Genomic DNA, 20,326 nt, shown 5'->3' on the forward strand with positions numbered 1-20,326 from the left:
ACGCAGGGAGCCCCGGTTCGACCCTGGGTCAGGGAACTAGATCCCGCATGCAGCAACTAAGCCCGCACGCGGCAACGAAGATCCCGTGTGCCGCAGCTGAGACCTGGGGCAGCCAAATAAATAAATATTAAAAAAAAAGAAGAAGAAGAGGAGGTGGGGGCGGGGGTGGCGCCAGCAAGCGCCAGACGCGCAGGGCAGGTGGGCACGACCACCCCCTTGGTTCGGCTCCATCGGGCCCAGGGGGACCACTGGAATCACCCCCACTTTACAGACAGGGCCATTGAGGCCAGAAGAGAGGCTTGCCCTGCCCCAATGGCTCAGCTGGCCTAGGACCCTGGGCTTCACCCCCGGTTGCTGTATCTTCCCAAGAGGAGCTGGGGACAGGGATGCAGGGAGACTGCCCAGGTGTACAATGACACAGCCATTCAGGGGGCTGTCCCCAATAATGGGGACATTTATTTCTGACAGGGACAGGCCCAAGCTTTGGACTAAGGACACCCTCCCCCCCTTCCTTATTTGGAAACACTCTCTCCCAGGGCTCTGAAGCAGCAGGGTGAGCCCCCAGCCCATGCTCTGCAGCCTGGACCAGGGGCGAGGCAGAGGGGCAGATGGGGGCCCCCTGGAGCCTCTCAGGAGCCCCCCTCGGCTGAAGGGCTGAACATGTGGTGGGTGTTATATCTTCTCATGCACGCCAGCTCCCCTGGGCCAGAGATGGACGTGCTCCCACAGGTGTCATAGCTGGGGGGGAGGGGGGAGGGGAGGAGAGATGGAAAGAATGAAGAATGCAGGGCCTCATGGAAATCCGATGGCTATTGCCTAGAGGTTGGAGCGCTACTCCTCTAAACCTCACAAATCCAGCTCTGTCTCCCTGCCCTTTGTCATCACCCCACCGCAATGCTCCCCTCCCCCACTCCCCACACCCAGGATGCCTCTAAAACACCATCTGCCTGTTTCCCCTGATCACAGCTGGCCACTGGCGCTCTCTGGCTTTCAGCATACAGCCCGTTTCCTCAGCTGGGATCAAGGCCCAGGCCTTCCTGGCAACTCTTCTGCCCCCAGACCCTCCCCCTCCTCTCCAAATCCTCGTCGGGGACCAGACGTCCCTTTCCTCCAGGAAGCCTGGTGGACACCCCCTCCCCACCAGGCCCCAGATGAAGCCTTGAGCGCTCAAGTCAAAGCTCAGCGCTTAGATTAAAAGCAATTCACCTCCACCTGGATGTCTTCCACCTGGAACATCTGCTCTGCGCTCCCACTCGCAATTCCAGCTCTTGCCACCAGGGGGCAGATGGTGAGCACTCAGAAAATGTGGCCCCCCACCCCCCCAACCCCTCAGCAGGCGTCAGGCAGAGGGACAAGAGAGGGAGGGGTTAATGCACACACCACCCCCACCTAGAGGTTCTAGAACCTTGGGGATCCCTTGATCAATAATTGTTAGCCCTATTCGGCCTTCAGGGAAAACCCTTCCAGCAGAACAAGCTGGGCTGGGGGCCTGGGCTGGGGGCCTGGGCTGGGGGCTTGGGCCGGGCCGTGGGGAAAGGATAGAGGTGGCCCAGGAGAGGGACTCCACCCCTCCCAGGGCAGTCCCGACCCTCTCCACTTACCAGGTGTAGATGAGCAGGGTGAGGAGGGTGGTGAGGACGACGGCCAGCAGGACCGACAGGATGGCAACGATGACCACGGCGCCCGCGCTCTGGGGCCCTGGGGCAGCCTGGAGTGCCTCGGCTGAGGGTGTGAGGGGGCCCACAGGCAGGTGGGGCGAGAAGGGAGGAAAGAGATCTGACCTGAGAAGGGGGGCCTGGAACAGCCTCCAGACCAACCACCTCTCACCGCAGCCCCAGGGGGGCGGGGCTTGCAGGCGGCCTGGGGAGGGGCACCTGCAGACAGCAGGATGGTAACGGTGGCTCTGACTGACTGGGGGCTGGCCCATTCCTCCCCACCCACCCCCAGTCCTCAGGAGCCCCCAGCCCTAGAGTCTGAGCTGCACACCTGGCCCCATACCTTGCTGCAGGTGGGTCTCACTGGACCACTCTGTCTCAGCCATGGGTCCCCTGTCTCTCACCACCAGAAATTTCACTCTGAACAGGAGACCCAGCATTGGGGGTGGGGGGGTCCCCAGGACCTGAAACCCTCCAACCCTGGTGCCTGTCAGTCTCTCCCCCTGACTCCCAGGGCCTGGGGGGAACAGCCTAGAGCTAAAAGCACAGTCTTAGAGTCCACCGGAAGGGGCTCCATCCCAGCTGTGACTGGGATGTCTCAGCTGTGTGGCCTTGGGTGCATCCCTTGCCTTCTCTGCGACCCTTAGGGTCCTCTCTTGGGAAATGTGTGTGGAGCGGACTAGATGCCTCAGCACAGAACATCAGTGAATCAAGCCCTGAATGAGGAGAGATGGGGCCAGGGCCCACCACTCTGCCTGGATGGGGAGATTCCACCCACATGGTCCACATGGCCCATGGGGGCGGGGGCTCAAGTTGGGGGCCCTCTGCTCAAGAAGACGGAAGAATTCACCGCGGACTCCCGGGCCCCAGCCCCCTTCTCCTAATGGCAGAACTGGAGCCAGGAACCCAGGCACTCAGCTGGGAGCCATCCAGGCTCAGGTCTGGACACAGGCAGGAGCCCTCCCACCCCAGCGCGGGGCTGGCCGCTCACCGGTAGGGGCCCGGGCCCGGCAGGGGGTGTTGGCAGCCTCTTGTCATCGGGGAGCAGCGGGTATCGTTGGCGACACGGAGGACCCGGAGCTCGTTGCTGGGCTGGCCGCCCGGGTAGAGTGCTCAGCTGGTCCTCAGCGTGACGTAGTAGCCCCTCTGGGGCAAGTTGGCAGGGACCGGGGTGTCCTCCACCTTCTGTGGGGCAGTGAAGCTCTGGGTGGCTGAGGGTGGCACCGAGGGTCAGAAGGTGGGGGATGCATGGGCTCTACCCCATCCCGCCAGGCCAGACAGCCTCTGGCCACATCCCCGGCAGCACCTACCCCTGCTCCCTTCAGGCCCGCCTGCCCATTTCACAGAGGGGAAAGCGAGGCCTGCCCCGGCAGCACCCACCATTGCTGTGGGCCAACACCAGCCAGATGGTGTCAAAGTCGGCGACGTTAAGGTGACTGAACTGGCACCGCGGCTGCTCCAGTGTGAAGGTGGGCTGGGTAAGTCTCCCTGCCAGGGTGGCGCCTGAGAGCTGGGGCGCGTAGCTGATGTGCTCTGGGGCCGGTGCGGGCAGAGAGAAGAGGCTCGACAGCATGACCAGGTCCCCGGCGCCTCGTCTTGGGGGGACGGGCTCATGGCCCTGGAAGCCCCCGTCAGTGGGAGGAGTTAGGGCTTTTCCTGGGAGCTCTGGTCAGGCGTTAACCAGGAGTGCTCCTTGGCACTTCCGTGTCCGGCCCCTGGCCCCTGCCTTGGGAGCCTATTAGGGGTGGGCACCGTGGGAGGTCGGGGGGAGGCCTTGCCCCCCTGCGTCACCGGGGTCTCAGTGATGGGCAGGGCCTGGGGAAGGAGGACAGGTGGAGGCACAGGAGACCCTTCCCCAGCTGCATGCACAGTTCTTCTGGGGAAGGCGTCTTAGGTCCTGCTGGGGTGACACTCAGATTTGGGGCAGCCTGAGCCCAAGCCCAAACCCTAGGCCAGGCTCTTGACAGAACCCAGTGACCTTGAGCTCTGACGCTCTGCAGGCCTCAGTTTACCCACCTCTCAAGTACCCCCCCCAGCTCCATCCACATGGTCCAGGTTGGTTTGCTTGATGAGAGGAATGAATGGCTTGGTTGGGGGGGTCGGAGGTGACACAGGAAGACCCTAGGCCCAGAGGTGGGCCTCGAGGAAGTGTCCTGGCTCAGATCCTAGGGCCGCCTCTCCTGCCCACCCAGTGCTCTGCACCTCCCACCCCGTCCCAAGGCTCCCTCCCCTTAGAGAACTTGTCCCCCTCTCAGCCCCTCACAGCCCTGTCTAGCCTTGCTGCTCTGCTTGGAGGGCTCAGAACCCCTAACTCCTCTCCAGGCCCCCTGAGGTGTCCCTCAGCCCCAGATACTGGAGAACAGAAGAAAGATGAGGTGGGCTTTATGGACGTCTCCAGAACCCTCTCCCTCTTTCAGTTCAGTTCAATGCAATTCATTTCCATTTAATTCAGCTCAACCCCGAGGGTTCAGGGCTAGAACCCTCCTCTCTCAGAGCTCCTGGCTCTAACGCTGAGGCCCAGGGCACACGGCATACAGCAGGTACTTAATGTTTGCTTAAAAGAGAGGAAAGACATGGAACAGCAGAGATGGGGGCATGGGGGCTGCATCTCTAAGTCGCTCCAGTTTCAGAGCCTGACAGTGAACAATGCCTGTAGACGCCCTTGGAGAGCTTCTTTTGGGGTAAGTGTTACCCTTGAAGACTTCTTTAAACCTCTCCTTGGGCCGGGGAGGAGGGGAAGGAGGGGAAGGAGGGGAAGGAGGGGAAGGAGGGGAAGGAGGGGAAGGAGGGGAAGGAGGGAGCCATTTGGTGAGAATCAGGCTCAGGAGGCACAGAGATGAGAAGCCCAAAGAGAGGGAGGAAGCATTCCTTGCTCCCAATCTTGGGGCGGGGGGTAGGGGGACAGGTGTCTGTCTTGTGACCTCTTCTGGTGTGCTGTCTCCCCTGACCCACCTGGCACCCAGTCCCCAGACTCGGGGCTCAGGAGGCGGCGGGGGAGGTGGGGTCTGTCTTCCTTAAGCCTGAAGCACAGTGGGCACCCCTGCCCTGCCCGACCCTCACTCACCCAGATTCATCCCCAGATGGAGGCAGGTCAGCAGCGGCAACAGTGCCGTCAGAAGAGAAGACTGTCCCCCGCTGAGCCTCATGGTCAGGCCAAGCGTCCAACTGTCTGTCTGTCCGAGGGTCTGTCTGCAGCATCCGGAGCCCCAGAGGCTCCGCTGTGCGTGCTGGGCTGGGGGAGGCTGCTTCTGGCACCTCCTGCTGCCCCTCCCACGTGCCCCCTTTCTCCCAGACAACTGGTTGGACCGCTTAGGGGCTGAATGTGCTGGGCCCAAGGCTTTGGCATTGCAAGGGAGGGGTCTGAAGAGGAAAACTGCACCCCACCCCCCTCCAGGAGGGCCTGGCTGGGGAGGGGCCACGGAAAGAGGAGCCAGTCCTGGGGTCCAGGCAGCCCCAGGGACAGCCCTGCCGCGCCTTGTGGAATCTCCTCGTCCAAACGGTCCCCCAACCTGGCAACCACGGCTCCCCACGGCCCCCCTCTGCAGAAGGGAGTTATCCTCATTTCTCAGACGAGGCATAGAGCAGGGAAGGGGGCTTGTCCAAGACCACCCAGCCAGCCGGGCCAGACCCAGAACTGGAGCATCACCCCCCAAGGCAAGCCTAGGGGCACCCCCTCCCTGCTGTCCCCCTACCGCCTGGCCCCGGAAGGGGGCTCCCCAACATCACCCTCCCTCCTCTCCTTATCCAGGTGACCTGCCCTCTCTCCTTCTTCCATCTCTGGCCACCGCCAGAGCAGGGCAATCCCTCCTCGAGATGGAAGGTGCCCGGATGGGGCCCAGGGCCGGCGGGCAGAGCGTGTACCGACCACCTCTCACCTGGACTGGAGCAGCAGACCCTCAGGGTGGTCCCCTGCCCCGAGCACCGGCCCCCACCCCCGCCGGCCCAGCTCCATAGCTGACTGGAGCCACCCTCCTAAAACTCAAACTCCTTTGCGGAGCACTTAAAATTTTTTAAAACAATTAATTATAAATATTCTTTAGTTATTAAAACACATTTAATTTATATCTCTATATAATCAAATATATAATCTATTTGATTACCAGCCCACCTGCATTATCTTCCTTTCCCAATATACTTAAATTGCGCAAATTGTTTATTGCAGTGAACTTCGAAAAAGGAAAATATTCCTACCCACACTATGTTATTACCTAGTAGGGTTTTTGTGACCAACTCTTTACTCAGACGAGCTAGTTCCAGACTTTTCAAGATTGAACTTTACTGTATTCACCAGTGACTGACTCAGCCCCCAAGGAACTGGGGGCCAAAAGCAGAGCGGAAAAACTCAGGAAGGCAGACGAGGTCGGGGGAGTTCGGGTGTGCGCCTGGAGAGCCTCAACCAAAAGGCCGCTGAGGGACTTCCCTGGGGGTCCAGTGGTTAAGAATCCGCCTTGCAATGCAGGGGAACTAAGACCCCACGTGCGCCGCATCGAAGAGCCCGCACACCGCAACAAAAAAGATCCCGTGTGCCCAATGCAACCACAAAATAAATAAATATTTTAAAACAAACAAACAAAAAAACACAATAAAACCAAAGGTCACTGGGACCCCTCTTCTAAGGCTTCTCCCCTCTCAGGTGGCTCAGGCCAGGCTCCTCCCGCAGGGCCCTCGCTGCCTTGCAGTAAGTACCCAGCGAACCCTTGTCCTTCAGTCCTACCTACCCCAGGGTCTGGCACCACTAGAAACTGTCCCCTGGTTGGCTTTGGTGCCTCCCCTAATGTCCTCCCAGCACCTGGCATGTACCTCCATCTTAGAATCACTGCAATAAAATGTATTGTTATATCAAGTGCATCCCTGTGCACACCTGGCCCTCCTCCCGCTGGAAGCTCCTCAAGGCAGGAACCGGCCCTCCTTCCTCACGGGGTGGCAGGGAGGAGGGGGTGGGCTCGCAGGGGCTGGCACAGGGCCGTCCGCGAAGCAGCCACTTCAGCGTCTGGCGGTTACCTGGATGGGCTTGAGATGCAGGTCATCCTGAGGTCAACGTTTAGTCATGGGACACGGAGGTCGCACAGGTAGAACGTTAAGCAGGTGTGTGGGCCTCTGAGAGAGCGGGACCAGCGCTCCTGGACCCAGATGTGGAAGAGAGGGGGACACGAGCCGGTCCAGCTGGGGCCCAGCCGGCGAATCCCGGTCAGACCCAGCCCCGGAAAGACTTCTTTATCTCGCCAGCCTGTTATTACAGAAATGGTCACACCTAGGAAAGTTGAAAATATATAGTACGAAGAATGCCCATACATATAGCCTCCACCCAGATTCAACAATTGTAAACATTTTGCTGTATTTGCTCTCAAGCCTCTCCCTCCCATATATATATATATTTACTATATATACACACACACTATGTTACTCTATACCAATATATACTTATATGTATATATAATACATATACGTATATGTAAATATATGTATACTTACAAAACGTATGTATATATAATATATACTTATAATACACATATATTTTGTAATATAATGTATATTGATAAGTATATAGATTTACTTTTTTCCCCTCTTTTTGTCTTTTGAAAGGCAGTTGAAAGCAGACATCATAACATGGGAAGAGCTGCTTCCTTCTGAAAGTACATTCTTGCCCATCGACTCATCTCAGATCCCCAGAAGCGGGCAGGGCAGGCACGATTGTTAATCTCATAATACAGATGAGAAAACCAGGCCTCCACGGGGAGAGGAACTTTCTCAGCCCCGTGGACGGTCAGTGGCAGGGCTGGAAACCAACCCTCGGTCTTCTAATACCCAGGCAGGACTCTCTCTCTTTCCCCTTTTCATCTGTGTTTAATTGGGAGGCCTTGCAGGAGCAAAGGATTACGTTTCCTTCTCAGTTTTTCTGGCACCCTTCATTACTGCTCTGCACAAGGTCCTGTTTTTATTTTTTAATTTTTTTCTCTTCGCGCCCATCTCTATCCCACTCCTGCCCTCCCCGCCCAGGCATCCAGTCTCCTTAGTTTGGTACGCGTCCTTGTATCAGTTACCTATGGCTACTCTGATGTATATTATAGTCTTTGTCTGTGGTAGGGCAGCCCACAGCTCCTAAAGGAGCATCCTTTGTTCCCTGAAATAGCTCCAGGGTGATAAAGGTGAAATGCCTGTTTTTTGTTTTTTATAACAAGCCCCTTTCAACCACACCTGAGTTTCTGTTGATGTGGTGATTTTGGAAATCCCCTAGATAACCACAGGAAGGGGGTGGCTGGTTGCCAGGGGAACCAGCCACCTGATTAGAGGGTTAGAACTTTCAGCTGCATCCCCCCCACCTCTGGGAAGGGGAGAGGGGCTGGAGGTTAGATTAATCATCTACGGCCAATGGGTTAATCAATCATGCTTACGTAACGAAGCCTCCAAAAAAAACCCCAATACTGAAAAAAACCTAAAATACTGAAAAATCAGTCCTTTCCCTACTGATGTGAAATGCTATTTTTAATCACACACCACAGACGGAGGCAATCTTCAGTGTCCCCTCTCAGCTTGATCTGAGACAAGTTCCCTTGGGTACCAGGGGTGTCCATACCCACAGCCCACTTGGGGCCCCAGCTGGCTCCGTTTGTCCCCCCAGGCCCAGGTATGAGGGCTCCTTCCCAGACCCACAGGGCTTGAGGAGTCCCTCCTGGTCCTGCATTCAACCAGGGCTGCTGCATGTGGCCTAGAGAGAGACCAGGGGATGAGAAGAGAGTGGGACCAGGATGCCCAGAGGGGCCAGGAAGGGCTGGGGGTGGTGGTGAGTGGGACATACCAAGCCCTGGGGAATAGTCTATTCCCAAGGACCTACCTGGCTGTGTACCTTTGGGGTGACTCATGGGACAGGGTGGGGTTCCAAACAACCCCCCCCACCCGACACACACACAGGGCAGCCAGGTAATGCTCCCAAAGGCCCACCCAGCCCTGTGTTACCACACAAGGCCCCAGCTCCATGGCAAGCATCACACCTTGCCCCGAGGAGGCGCACAGGGAGAAGCTCTGGGCTCACCCTCCCCAGCAGAGTGAGACACCAGATCTGCAGCCTGGGGTTTCAGGCAGAGAGGGAGAGGGCAGGTGACCTAGTCCCTTCCCCTGCCACCAGCTTGACCTCGGGGCCACTCACCAGACCCTAACAGACACCCGTCTGTGCTAATTTCAAGGGGAAAAGACCTTACAGTTCACTGACCCCACCCTGCCCCAAATCTTTCTACTGCACAGTGGCCCAGCCCCTTCCAGGTCTGCTTGTATACCCCTCATGACAGGCAGCTCACCACCTCTCCTGTTTAGTTAAAGCATCGTAAACCCAGAATCATAAACCAGAAAGCTCTTTTGGTAGAATGCCCCCTTGGAGTGAAATCTCACAATTTAGGGCCAAGAGGCAGCCACCGTGGCTCTTCCTTGATGCATGCAAGCCTGGGACCAGTGGTGGAGGCCGAAAAGGGAGGGCCTGGACGCGGCTGCAGTGGCCTCTGGCTTCTCCACAGGGAGGGGAGGAGAAGGCCCGGAAAGCTGGGTCAAGGGGCCAGCGTGATGGCCCTTCCTGCCTCCAAGCCTCTGCACACGCTGCTGCCCGTCAGCTCTCATCACTGACCCCTGCCCTGTGCACTCCGCCTCCGTCACCGCTCATGTCCACAGCACCGTGATGGTGGGGGGGTGGATTAGCCTGCGCCAGCTAAAGGGCCCCAGACCAGGCTGCTTAAACAGCACTTCCTCACAGTTCTGGAGGCTGGAAGGCCAGGATCACATCAGCAGTGTTGGTTTCTTCTGGGGCCTCTCTCCTTGGCTGGCACACGGCCGCCCTCTTGCTGCCTCTTCACATGGTCTGTCCTCTGCAGCATCCCTGGTGTCTCTGTGTCCCAATCTCTTCTTATAAGGACACCAGTCAGACTGGATTACGTCCCACCCTCAAGAACTTACTTAATGACCTCTCAACTTCGTTACCTCTTTAAAGACCCTCTCTCCAAATACAGTCACATTCTGAGGCACTGGGGGTTAGGGCTTCAACACAGGAATTGTGAGGAACACGGTTCTGTCTATAACAATGTGTGTGCCTGGAGACTGGCCACCTTCCTGGGCATGAGAGATGATTGCCATTCTGACTGCCCAGCTCCTGCAACACCCATATTATGTCGGGGACATGGCTTTCTTGCTGCCATGTCCCCCGGCCAGCGCTAGCCATATGATGTCTTTGTAAGAATCACAAAAAGGTGTCTCTTCTCTGCATGGACTCGGCCCCCTCACCCCACCCAGGAACCCCACCTGTGGCGGAGCCTGAGTCTGCACCTCCCACTGTAGCAGCCAGAGGGCGGGACGTGCCAGGCTCCTGGGCAGCCAGGGTACCCACCGGTCACACACCCGCACCGGGCAAAGCAGCATGTGCCCTGGCCAGCCGATTGCAGTCGGTGTGAAGACGCCTTTTATAAAGCATTCAGGCAACAAATATTTATTAAGCAGCTACTGGGAGCCGGGCACTGTGCTCGCTGTAGGAGTACCCTGGTGAGCAAAGCAGACGCGATCCCTGCCCTCCTGGAGTTTACAGTTTAGTGGAGGAGACGCAAAAGCTCACCGTTTTAAATGTCTAATTACAAAATGGAAAGAAAATGTGCCGAGAAAGAAAAGAACACAGCTCTAGGAGAGCTGAGAGAGTCAGGAAGGGCTTCCTTGAAGAAGCGACAGTGAAGCTGAGGAATGATCTAGAGGAAGGGGAGCGAAGTGGAGGAATGGTCTACATTGAGGGAAAAGCAAGTGCAAAGGCCCTGTGGCATGGGGGCTAACGGAGGGTGTGTGTGGCATGAATTCAGGCAGCAAGGGGTGGATCATGGGGCCTCAGGACTGAGGTGATGAATCTGGATTCTGTTCTTGCAGCAGGAAGTCCCTCTGAGAGTTGTGAGCAAGGGTGTGACACCATTAGGTGTATAATCTGGTCCCTCGGGATGCTGGGAGGAGAATGCAGGTGGGGATCAGGGACGCTGGTACCGGGAGACCAGCAAAGGGGCAGCTGCTGACACCCCGGCAAGAGACCAGGGTGGCCGGCCTGGGGACTGCCGGGATGATGGAGTGACACGGGTGGTTCAGAGATACAGAGGAGTAAAGTGAACACAGAGGGTGAGAGGGAGGGAGGGATGCTGCCCGGTTGCCTGGTTTCCATCCTGATTCCTTCGATTTCTGGCCTGATGAGTCATTTTCGAGTCATCGCCCCCACAACCGTTGCTGTTTTTTCCTTTTTAACAATGAGCTTGTTTTCAGCCACTGAGCCATTATGTTATGGGCCAGTGGATTTGGAGGCACTTCCCCAAATACAGCCCTGGAGAAAATTTAAAACATTATTTAATGAAAAATTCTCCACAATGTGGTTCTCACTAAGCACCCTGCTCAAGGCTGTCACGAGCTGACCCTCTGGCTCCCAGAGGGCTGGCGTCTGGCTCATGGCACGGCTCCCCGGGGGCCAGCGTGACGGTGCCTGTGTTGGCGATGACTGGTCCCGCCAGCCACCCCTTCTCCCTGTGGACTCTGTGGCGCCTGGGCACACCTGTCAGCACAGCCCTGGGGCAGCACGCCCACAGCTGGGCAGGCTCACAGGGTGGCCTCCCGCTGACCAGGGTTGGCTTCCATCTTTGTAAAATATTAACAATTTGTGGACTTCCCTGGTGGCGCAGTGGTTAAGAATCCACCTGCCAATGCAGGGACACTGGTTCGAGCCCTGGTCTGGGATGATCCCACATGCCGCGGAGCAACAAACAAATAAACAAATAAAATAAATTAATTAAAAAACAAACAATTTGTTAGTGTATTTGTGGATTCACCGACCTAAGATGATGTTCCCAGAACCCCCTTTTCTGGGGATCTGCTCTAAAGCTGGGGTGATAGAACCACTTTCAGAACGTAAAGGGCCCCATTTTGCATTCATACCCGTCCCCACATCAGAAACTCAAGCACAGGGACTTCCTTGGTGGCACAGTGGTTAAGAATTCGCCTGCCAACACCAGGGACACGGGTTCGTAGCCCTGGTCCAGGAAGATCCCATATGCCGCGGAGCGACTAAGCCTGCACGCCACAACTACTGAGCCCGAGTGCCACAACTACTGAAGCCCATGCACCTAAAGCCTGTGCTCTGCAGCAAGAGAAGACACCACAATGAGAAGCCTGCGCACCGCAACGAAGAGTAGCCCCCGCTCGTCGCAACTAGAGAAAGCCCACGCTCAGCAACGAAGACCTGACGCAGCCAAAAATAAATAAATAATAAATTTATTTTAAAAAACAAGCCTCTTTTTTTAAAAGGAGAGCACAACCTCTCCTCTTGGCTTATCCCCCAAGTCTCAGAAGTGCCTGATTCCTCCAGCCACCTCCTGAATATTTCTAGAATCCAACTCTTCCCCTCCAACCTGCTTCATCTGCTCCAGCTGGGTCAGGGCTGATTCCATCGGCCTGGAGGTCACCCTCCCTCTTACTGGCCTCCTGGCCCCCAGTCCCTGCTGCCACGGTCCCGGGCACCATCCGTGCCACCGTAGGGCAAGACCATTTACACCTGATCTCCCTGAGTCACACCCTCTCCTTCTTTCCTCTGACTTGACTGACTTGCATTTGCCTCCTGAGACTCATCTCAGCCCTAGGAAGTCCCCTTGACCATCAGGTGGGGTCAGTTGCCTCCCCTGGGCTCCCCTGCCCAGTCTTCACTCACCATGTTGCAATGTGTGTCAGAGCCTGTCTCCACGGTTAAGCCCCAGTGGCCCCAATGGGGCGACAGCAGCTCCTCAGAGGGTTCGAAGATGCTGTTCAGAAGTGAGGGGCAGCCCCAGGCCTGCACAGGATGTCGCAGCTCCTGGGACCTGCACAGATTCTGGCACTAAGAACAAGCCACAAAAGGACCCTGGGACAGAAAGAGCCTGGGGCAGTTCCTGCTCCTGGCTGATCCTCCAGCTTTGGGCAGGTTTGTTCATTTTTTCACTCAGCAAACACCAGCGGACCCCTCTTCCTCCCCACCATATCCCTCCTGGCAGGCCCCAAGCTGGGCATCCTGGGCCTCAAGGGCCTCCCTGTCTGGTGTTGGAGCCAGGCCTGGGCAGGACAGTGTGAGACTGGCTCCTCTGGGGGTAGCTGTTGCAGGGGAGGGCACTTTTAACCGTCCTCCAATTCCAAGAATCCAAGAGGGTCCTGGGTTCTACAGTAGCAGAATTTCAAAAGTGGCTGACTGAAGGGGCTGGTTCCCATGGCCAGGTGTCACCCAGGACACCAGGGCCTGAGCTCCTGACTGCATCTCAACCTGCTTCTGTCTGCACCTAGAGCGGGTCTTGTGGCTGGTGGGGATGCAGGCAGGGTGGGGGAGAGACCACAAGGGACCAGGGGTGCATGGGTTTTCAAAGTAGACCCCCCTAAAGTGTTTGCCTGGGAGGGAGCCCTGCTAAACCCACCTGCGTTGGTGGGAGGCTTCCTGGCCCTGCCCCCCACTGTGGGTGGGTTTCCCTGGGCCCGTCAGGAGATGGGGCACCCTCAATGTATAGTTAGGGCTGGCGATCAAGGGCATAGGCTCAGGGCAGCCCCGGGTCTGGTGTCGGGGCCAGGCTGGGCCCTGCGCGTAAATTCTCCTCTTCCAGAACCAGCACAGGCACTGCTAGGATGGAGGAGCCAGACTGCATTTATTCATCTCCAAAAAGCAGGAGCCCCCGCTGGCCACCCTCCTCGGGGGGCCTGCCTGCTGGGAGCCGCGGTCAGACTAGAGGGGCCGGGATTGGGTCCAGGGACACGAGGTGCGGTGACAGTGGACAATGCGCGGCGGGGAGGGTACTGAGCCTGTTTTTCCGTCCAGAAAACGGTGGCGGCTGTGCGGATCAGACGACACATCGTAGATCCTCAAGCGAGAGCGTGACTGCTCATCCCTCTGGCTTGGCCGAGGTGGGACCTGGAGCCCTGACCTCCAGAGACCCCCCCTGAGTGGCGGTATCTCTACGACATCGGGTCAAGCGGCGGGACTCGCAGCAGTTCATAGGAGTGCGCAAGCGCGGGAACCTGCGGCTGCGTTGGACTGGCGCCCCCTTGTGGCCACAGTGGGAACCACCGGCCTGGCGGGCGGGCGGACGGACACTGCTGAGTTAAGTGTATCCTCCTGGGTGATGGGGGCTCGCGGACCCCAGAGAGTCCATTGGGGTGATCGTCTGAGGAGTGTGAGCCCAAGGGTATGTGACAATGTGAGGGAGTGATAGCCTCCCAATAGTAACAGGTCACATCAGGACACGTGGTCATCTGAGGCTCAGAGCAGTGAGTGAGCTCCCAAGAGCAGCTCCGGGCTCTGCGTGAGGGCCCACGTCTGACACTGCAGGGCATGCAGCAGGAGCTCAGTAAATGTCTGTGGCGTGAGAGTGAGTGGATAAGTGTGTGAGCCGTCAGCGTGTGCAAGGGGGTTAGGAGTGGTGGCCAGAAAGTCATAACGTGTGTCTACACTTACAGCTGGTGAGTGCCCCCCTCAGGGAAAATGGAAGAACCTCTAAAGGCTCCACTGCAGCCCCAGCCGCTGGTGGATGGGACAGAGGGGCAGAGGGAGGCCTCATATACCCCAGGATGGGCCCAGCCCAGCCCCCTGCACAGGGCAGACAATGCCCCCTGCAGGCCTCCTCCTGGGGCCTGGAAGCTTCCTGTCAGGGCGGTCTCTCCATGTCACCTTTCAGCCTCACTCGAGGCAGGCAGAACTGAGGCAGATGGAGGCGGAGGCTGGATGCCCAGCCTGACCACAGCCCTCCCCTGAGTGCAACTTCACTGCCTGGAGCGGGGGAACTGGGAAAGCCCAAGGCAGGGCTGCTAGTGGTGGGATGGATTTCAGGCAGGGTGGGGAGGTGCGATGGGGGAGGGGCACGTAGGTGCAGGTCCCCCACTGCCCCAGCCCCAGCTGTACGGGCCAGGCTAGGGGCTGAGGCTGGGGAGGGGTTCCAGGCCAGGCTCGCAGCCCACGGGCGGCGTGGCAGCCTCGCTGGGTGGGATGTGGTGGGTCATGTAACGCGTCCCCATGAAGGAGCCGGTTCGCAGCTGCTCTGGGGCCTCCTCCGGCCACCACAGGCTGGAGCTGGATGGGGAGAGGAAGAGGCGCAGCTGTCATCCTGCTGGGTGGAGTAGGCTGCCGAGCTCCCCACTCCCAGAGCCCTCCCCCTGCAGCCTCTGCTCTCCCTTTCCTCCCTTGTAGAACCAACTGGAGGTGTGCCTCCTCCAGGTGGCCACCCTGACTACCTGGGTGTCAGTTCGCTGAAATGATAGAGGGCTCATTGGAGAGAAAACAAGGTCAGGGAGGAGAAGGGCCCAGTCAGAACGAGGTGGCCCCTTCTCTGAACCTGTCGTCAGAGGAGCTGCTGGACCACCTCCCTGACCTCCCAGGTGAGAGATATTGGGGGGGGCGGGGAATTCCCTGCACATCCCTGGAAGAGGCACCGCCCACCTCAGAACCACAGGGCTCATGGAGGGCTTCCAGGTGCTGGGACCAGTGAGAGGGAAGGGGTTCTGGGTGAGAGAGGGGCCCTCGGGGGTGTCAGCACTCACAAGCGCACGCTGGAGGCTGCCAGGAAGGCCAGGAGCAGGAGACCGGCCAGAGAAGAGAGAATGGAGGTAATGACAATCATGTCGCCACTTCGCCGGCCTGGCCACGTGTCAATGGAGCCTGGGGACTTCCCTGCACACACAGTGGCTCTCAGAGGCTGCCCCTGGACCCCAGGGCGGTCACCTCCCCACCATGCTCCCACCCAAGGCTGACTGCCTTACATCCCCAGCCAGCCTCCTGAACCCTGTCCCTCTCAGCTAGGCATCTGTGTTCTGCCAGCCTGGACCACCAGCCATCGCTCCAGCCTCTGCCTTGGTCTCACCTTCTGGGCTGTTCCCACCGATGTGCCTGCCCACTGCCCCGCCTGTGGCAGGAAGCGTGGCAACAGAGCTCAGGACTGCCCTGCTCCTGGAGCCTGGCATTCAAGGCCCTCACATGACAAGACCCACCAACACCACCAGCCCGGCCTCTCAGCCCATCTCCCGGGCGCCCACATGTGGGACACTCCAGCGTTTCACGTGCCGTTTCCTTATCCCGGGACCCACGGCTCTGACCGACTCCAGCCTCCTTCTTGCCCTGGCCCTTCTCCTCCACCTGGCAGTGCTGGGCACAGGGTTGGCTCCTTGAAGGAGGGGAGACTGCTTCTGTCTATGACGGGGCTGGGGCCCGGGGCACCCGAGGGTTGGCAAACATTTTGGGGTGGACAGAGCCGGTGTCTCTGCTGATGGGGTTGACCCAGTGCCCCAGCCTCCAGCACGAGGTTCTGTATGGGGCGGGGGTCGGCTGAGCACGACCATGGTGGAGAGGGCAGCCAGTCCACACGGGGCAGACTAGAGCCGGAGCACCCCTCCCCCAGCGCTACCTTGGCGGAGAGTGATGGGGTCGGACCACCTCGTCTGGGCCTGGGGTGAGCCCTTGGAGTCCATCAGGAGGAACTTCACCCTGGGGAGAGGAGGAAGGGTGAGGCTCCGAGCCTCGACTGCCCTGGGCGAGGCACCCACCTTGGCCAGGCCCCAGGCAGCTGTTGCTGGCTGGCCAGGCTGTGGGCCTTTCCATGTATAGGGCAGGGTGGGGCCCATCAGCACCGCTGAAGCCTGGCCCTGCTCTAAGGACCCCCGGAGACCTCTCTGGCCACAGTGACCTGTGCCAGCAGCCCCAAACCATCTGAACCGTCGCTCTCCAGACACTCTATCTGGTTTAGGTGGCCCCGATTACTAAGTGTCACATGCAGGGTGGCTCAGGGTGGCTCAGCGGGGCGCATGGGGCTGGGGGGCCCTGGCTTCCCAGAGAACTGCTGGCTGTGAGGAGTCTGTGAGGCCTTGGAAGGCGCCCCTATAAGGGCGGGTACCCCAGGCAAAGGCCAGGGAGGGAGGGCTGTGATCAGGGCGCACTCGGAGCCCGGGATCACGGGAAGGGGCAGGCTGAGCTCGGGGGGCACCGGGAGCCGTGCGAAGCCTCGGTTTTATCTTTGTCCGCGGGTGGGGGGCGGAGCTCCGGAAGGTTTCCGAGCCGCAAGGAACGCAGGCAGGCTGGCACTGACGGGACGGCTCCGGGGTACGCTAGGGATGCGGCGGCAGGTATAACTGGAGGCCGCGCCAGGGAGTGGCCACGGGGAGGGGGAGGGGGACCTGGCCGGGCTGGGTGAGAGGGCGAGGGAGGCGTGGGTGGAGCCTACGCCCCGGCCCGCCTTGCCTGCGCCCCCTGCCGGTTCCCCCAGCCGCACTTGGTCTCCCCGAAGACCTCTGGCCTTGTCCCCTCGTCTGACACCTGCTCTCCCACCCCGGCTCCACCCTCAGCCCCAGGCTTAGTTTCCCGCCAGATTTACCTGTGGGAGGGACGGTGGGCCCTGCAGCATTCCCCTCCCCCCTTGTGGGGCCTGCAGACTCCTCCCCAACCCCCACCCCACCGGCTCTGCGATGCCCATCTCCTCCTCGTGGGCCTCCTGGAAGGGCCACATTCTGTCTGCCCCCCCAGCTGGTCGGACCCCACAGAGGAAGAAACCCAGGCTTGTGAAGGGGAGGGGCTTGCTCCGCCTGCAGCCGGGAAGGGGACGGGCCAGGACAGAGGCCTGGGGAGAGGCTGGGGTGGGGGGGCAGCCCTGGTCCCCAAAACCCCTCCTCTCCCAGCACAGCCCTCTCCCAAGGTCCAGGTTGGGTGACCCACCTGTAAGGTCCAGGGCCGGGGAGGGGGGCGTTGCAGTAGGGTGGCTGCTGGAGGTCAGCAAGGCAGCCGGCGTCATTGCCCACCCTAAGCACCGGGGCGGCCCCCCTGCCACCCACTGGGTCCTCACAGGGCAGCTGATCCAGGGTCAGGGGCAGCGTCATGTAGTGGCCATCCGTCGGCAGCCTCGGGGAGGCTGGGATCTCAGCCAGTGTCTGGGGACTCTGGAAGTCCCTGGAGGCTGCAGGAGTGAGGGACAAACAGATTGGGGCCGGAGGGGAGGAGCGGACAGGACCTCGCCACAGCCCCTGGCTGGGTCCAAGGCCTCCAGCCCTGGCCCTCCAAGCCTCACATGAGACTTTGTCACCTCTCAGAGAGCGCTCTGGATAAAGCCCAAACTCTCAATCCACACCCAGTTGTGAGGGGTTCCCAGGGCCCCTGCAGCTGTCCTCAGCCCCAGGCCTGCACCAGGACATACCGTTGCTGAAGGCCACCACCAGCCAGACGGTGCTGGCAGCACTGGCGTGCCCTTCCAGGACACAGCGCGGCTGCTCCAGGGAAAACGTGGTGGCCGTGACCTTCCCTTCCAGGTCCCAGGCTGTTATCCGCGGCGTGTAGGGGATGAGCTCTGCGGCCGTGGAGATAGGGGTGAGGGCCCAGGGCCCACTGCCCCTGGGGCTGCCTCTCCCAATCGGAGGGGGCGGGCTCCCAGGGTCCCGGCAGGTGCCCCAGCCCCTTGGATCTGGCCAGGGGCACCCATCCCGGGACCCCCACTCACCCAGGCTCGTGCAGGGCTGGGGCCACACCAGCACCACGAGGAGCAGCAGACAAGGGCGCAGCTGCCTCCAGGGGAGCCCCATGATGGCCTGCAGAGCACCCACGCATCCACAGCCTGGGGCTCGGCCTCACCCCCTCCCCCAACACCGCGGGCCTGGAGGAGCTGGTTAGTCAGGCTGCCCCCTGGCCGAGGGCTTGAAAGACCTGAAAATGTAAGTTCACCCTCACTCCTCCTCCCAGCCCAGCCCACCACGGGGAGGGAGCTGGGCAGGGCTCCGGTGTGGGGCAGGCCAGGGCCAGTTAGGAGGGCAGGAGCAGGGCCGCTGGAGCTGAGCGAGAGAGGTCATTGGACCCCCAAGATGCAGGCCAGGTCACCCCAGAGGCCCATGTCTGAATTTGGGTCCCACCCAGCCTCCCAGCCCTGGGGAGGAGGGCTGATCTCTGGAAACAAGGGCTCAGGGCCACATGCCAGAGATTCCTGCACCCCAGGTGCCAGGAGCCTCCCTCTGACCTTCCATCCCCACCCAGGGAAGGAAGTGGGCAGCCCCAACCTGTCTGACGCCAGCCCCATCACCGCCCCTGGCCCTGCTGCCATCTCTGCACCCTGCCCTTCCTCCACAAGGCCACATCCTCCCTCACTCCCCAGTTCCTTCGTCCAAAGGAATCACATGGACTCAGAGAAAGGATTGTAGAGCCCTTGACAGCTAGCAAGTCCCCTACTTCAGTGGTCCCCAACCTTTTTGGCACCAGGGACTGGTTTCGTGGAAGACAATTTTTCCACAGATGGGTACCAGTCTTCGGCCTGGGGGTTGGGGACACCTGCCCTACTTACATTACTCCCACGGGTTCTCACTATATATGTATTTTTAAATTTTTAAGTATTTATTTTTTAAGTATTTAAATTTTAATTTTTTTTGGCTGTGCCACACGGCCTGTGGGATCTTAGTTCCCTGACTGACCAGGGACTGAATCCAGGCCCTCGGCAGGGAAAGCGTGGAGTCCTAACCACTGGACTGCTAGGGAATTCCCTATATGTGTTTTAAAAATTGAGATATAATTCACATACCATGTCATTTTAAAATGTACAGTTCAGTGGTTTTTGTTTTCTGGGGGCTTTGGTTTTTTTGGGGGGGTTTGTTTTTGTTTTGCTTAAACAAGGAGGGATTTATTTTTATTTACAAGAATCCTGGAGGAGGACAGCTGCTGGCATGGGCTTGGTCAAATGACGATAGGGTCAATGTCTCTGAGATTCTCTTGGCCTTTTTCTCATTGTAGCAAGATGGCTGCTGTGGCTCCAGCCATCATATCCTCAATCAAAGTAGGAAGAAGGGAGGAGCAGGGAGGTGTTATCCAATCTCTCTCTTTTATCAGAAAAACATAAGCTTTCCTAGAAGCCCCTGTAGACTTCCTCTTAAATTTCACTGGCCATAAATCACCAGATTCCAGAACCTTTTCACCACTCCATTAAAACAGTCACTCCCAATCCCCCCTCCCCCTGACAACCACTAAGTTACTTTCTGTCTCTCTGGATGTGCCTCTTCTGGATATTTCATATGAATCGAATCACACAGTGCATCCTTCTCTGTCTGGCTTCTTTCACTTGGCATAATGTTTTCAAGGCTCGTCCACGTTGTATGTGTTAATAGTTCATTCTGTTTTCTGGCTGAACAGCATTCCGTTGCATGGATACATCACATTTTGTTTATCGTGCATCAGCTGATGGACATTTGGGTTGCTCCCGCTTTCTGGCTATTGTGAGTGTTACCGTGGGCATGTTTTCAGTTCTTGGATACTCACCTGGTAGTTTTAATTGCGGAGTCATACGGTAACTGCTTTCTGAGGCCCTGCCCAGCTGTTTTCCAAAGTGGCTACACTTTACATTCCCACCGGCCGTGGATCAGGGTTCCAATTTCTCCACATCCTCACCAATATTTATTCCCTGTTTTTTTTTTATAATAACCACCCTAATGGGTATGAAGTGGTATCACTTTGTGGTTTTGATTTGCGTTTCCCTAATGACGTTGAGCATTTTCCATGTGCTTGTCAGCCATCTGTGTATCTTTTTCAGAGAAATATCTATTCAAGTCCTTTGCCCATTTAAAAAAAATTGGGGATCTGTCTTTTTATTGTTGAGTTGTAAGAGTTCTTGACATTTTTTGGATACGAGACCCCTATCAGGCATAAGATTTGCGAACAT

General features: G+C 58.4%; 2 protein-coding genes across 3 annotated transcripts; both read right to left on the reverse strand.

Moving 5' to 3' along the window:
• Positions 1-629: 629 nt before the first annotated feature.
• On the reverse strand, positions 630-4,801 carry LOC309832895 (uroplakin-3b-like protein 1; the record flags this gene model as incomplete). Its single annotated transcript, XM_082670928.1, is given in 7 exon segments — positions 630-738; positions 1,602-1,722; positions 1,999-2,075; positions 2,647-2,768; positions 2,772-2,866; positions 3,036-3,188; positions 4,720-4,801. Coding segments are annotated over 7 exon segments (759 nt in total).
• Positions 4,802-14,432: 9,631 nt separating this feature from the next.
• UPK3B (uroplakin 3B) lies at positions 14,433-18,558 on the reverse strand. 2 transcript variants are annotated; one of them, XM_082671519.1, is made up of 6 exons: positions 18,131-18,558; positions 17,831-17,980; positions 17,356-17,593; positions 16,055-16,134; positions 15,195-15,324; positions 14,433-14,727 (listed from the first exon to the last, which is right to left on the reverse strand). In XM_082671519.1, the coding sequence occupies exons 1-6, from the start codon at positions 18,210-18,212 to the stop codon at positions 14,568-14,570; spliced, it is 840 nt and encodes a 279-aa protein (XP_082527645.1). In that variant the 5' UTR covers positions 18,213-18,558; the 3' UTR covers positions 14,433-14,567. The 2 variants fall into 2 exon arrangements, with proteins under 2 accessions (XP_082527645.1, XP_082527644.1); XM_082671518.1 differs by having other exon boundaries at positions 17,831-18,558.
• Between the last annotated feature and the right edge of the window lie 1,768 nt (positions 18,559-20,326).

This window comes from Grampus griseus, assembly GCF_964374135.1.
Source record: "Grampus griseus genome assembly, chromosome: 14".
In the NCBI taxonomy this organism is placed as follows: Eukaryota; Metazoa; Chordata; class Mammalia; order Artiodactyla; family Delphinidae; genus Grampus; species Grampus griseus.

Excerpts from the sequence above, each read along its gene's own strand:
- UPK3B (XM_082671518.1), bottom strand. The coding sequence starts at position 18,212 with ATGGGGCTCCCCTGGAGGCAGCTGCGCCCTTGTCTGCTGCTCCTCGTG. Across the intron at positions 17,594-17,830 it reads GGTGGTGGCCTTCAGCAACG|CCTCCAGGGACTTCCAGAGT; the intron begins GTATGTCCTGGT and ends TCACTCCTGCAG. Across the intron at positions 14,728-15,194 it reads GCAGCCTCCAGCGTGCGCTT|CTCCAGCCTGTGGTGGCCGG; the intron begins GTGAGTGCTGAC and ends CTCCCCATCCAG.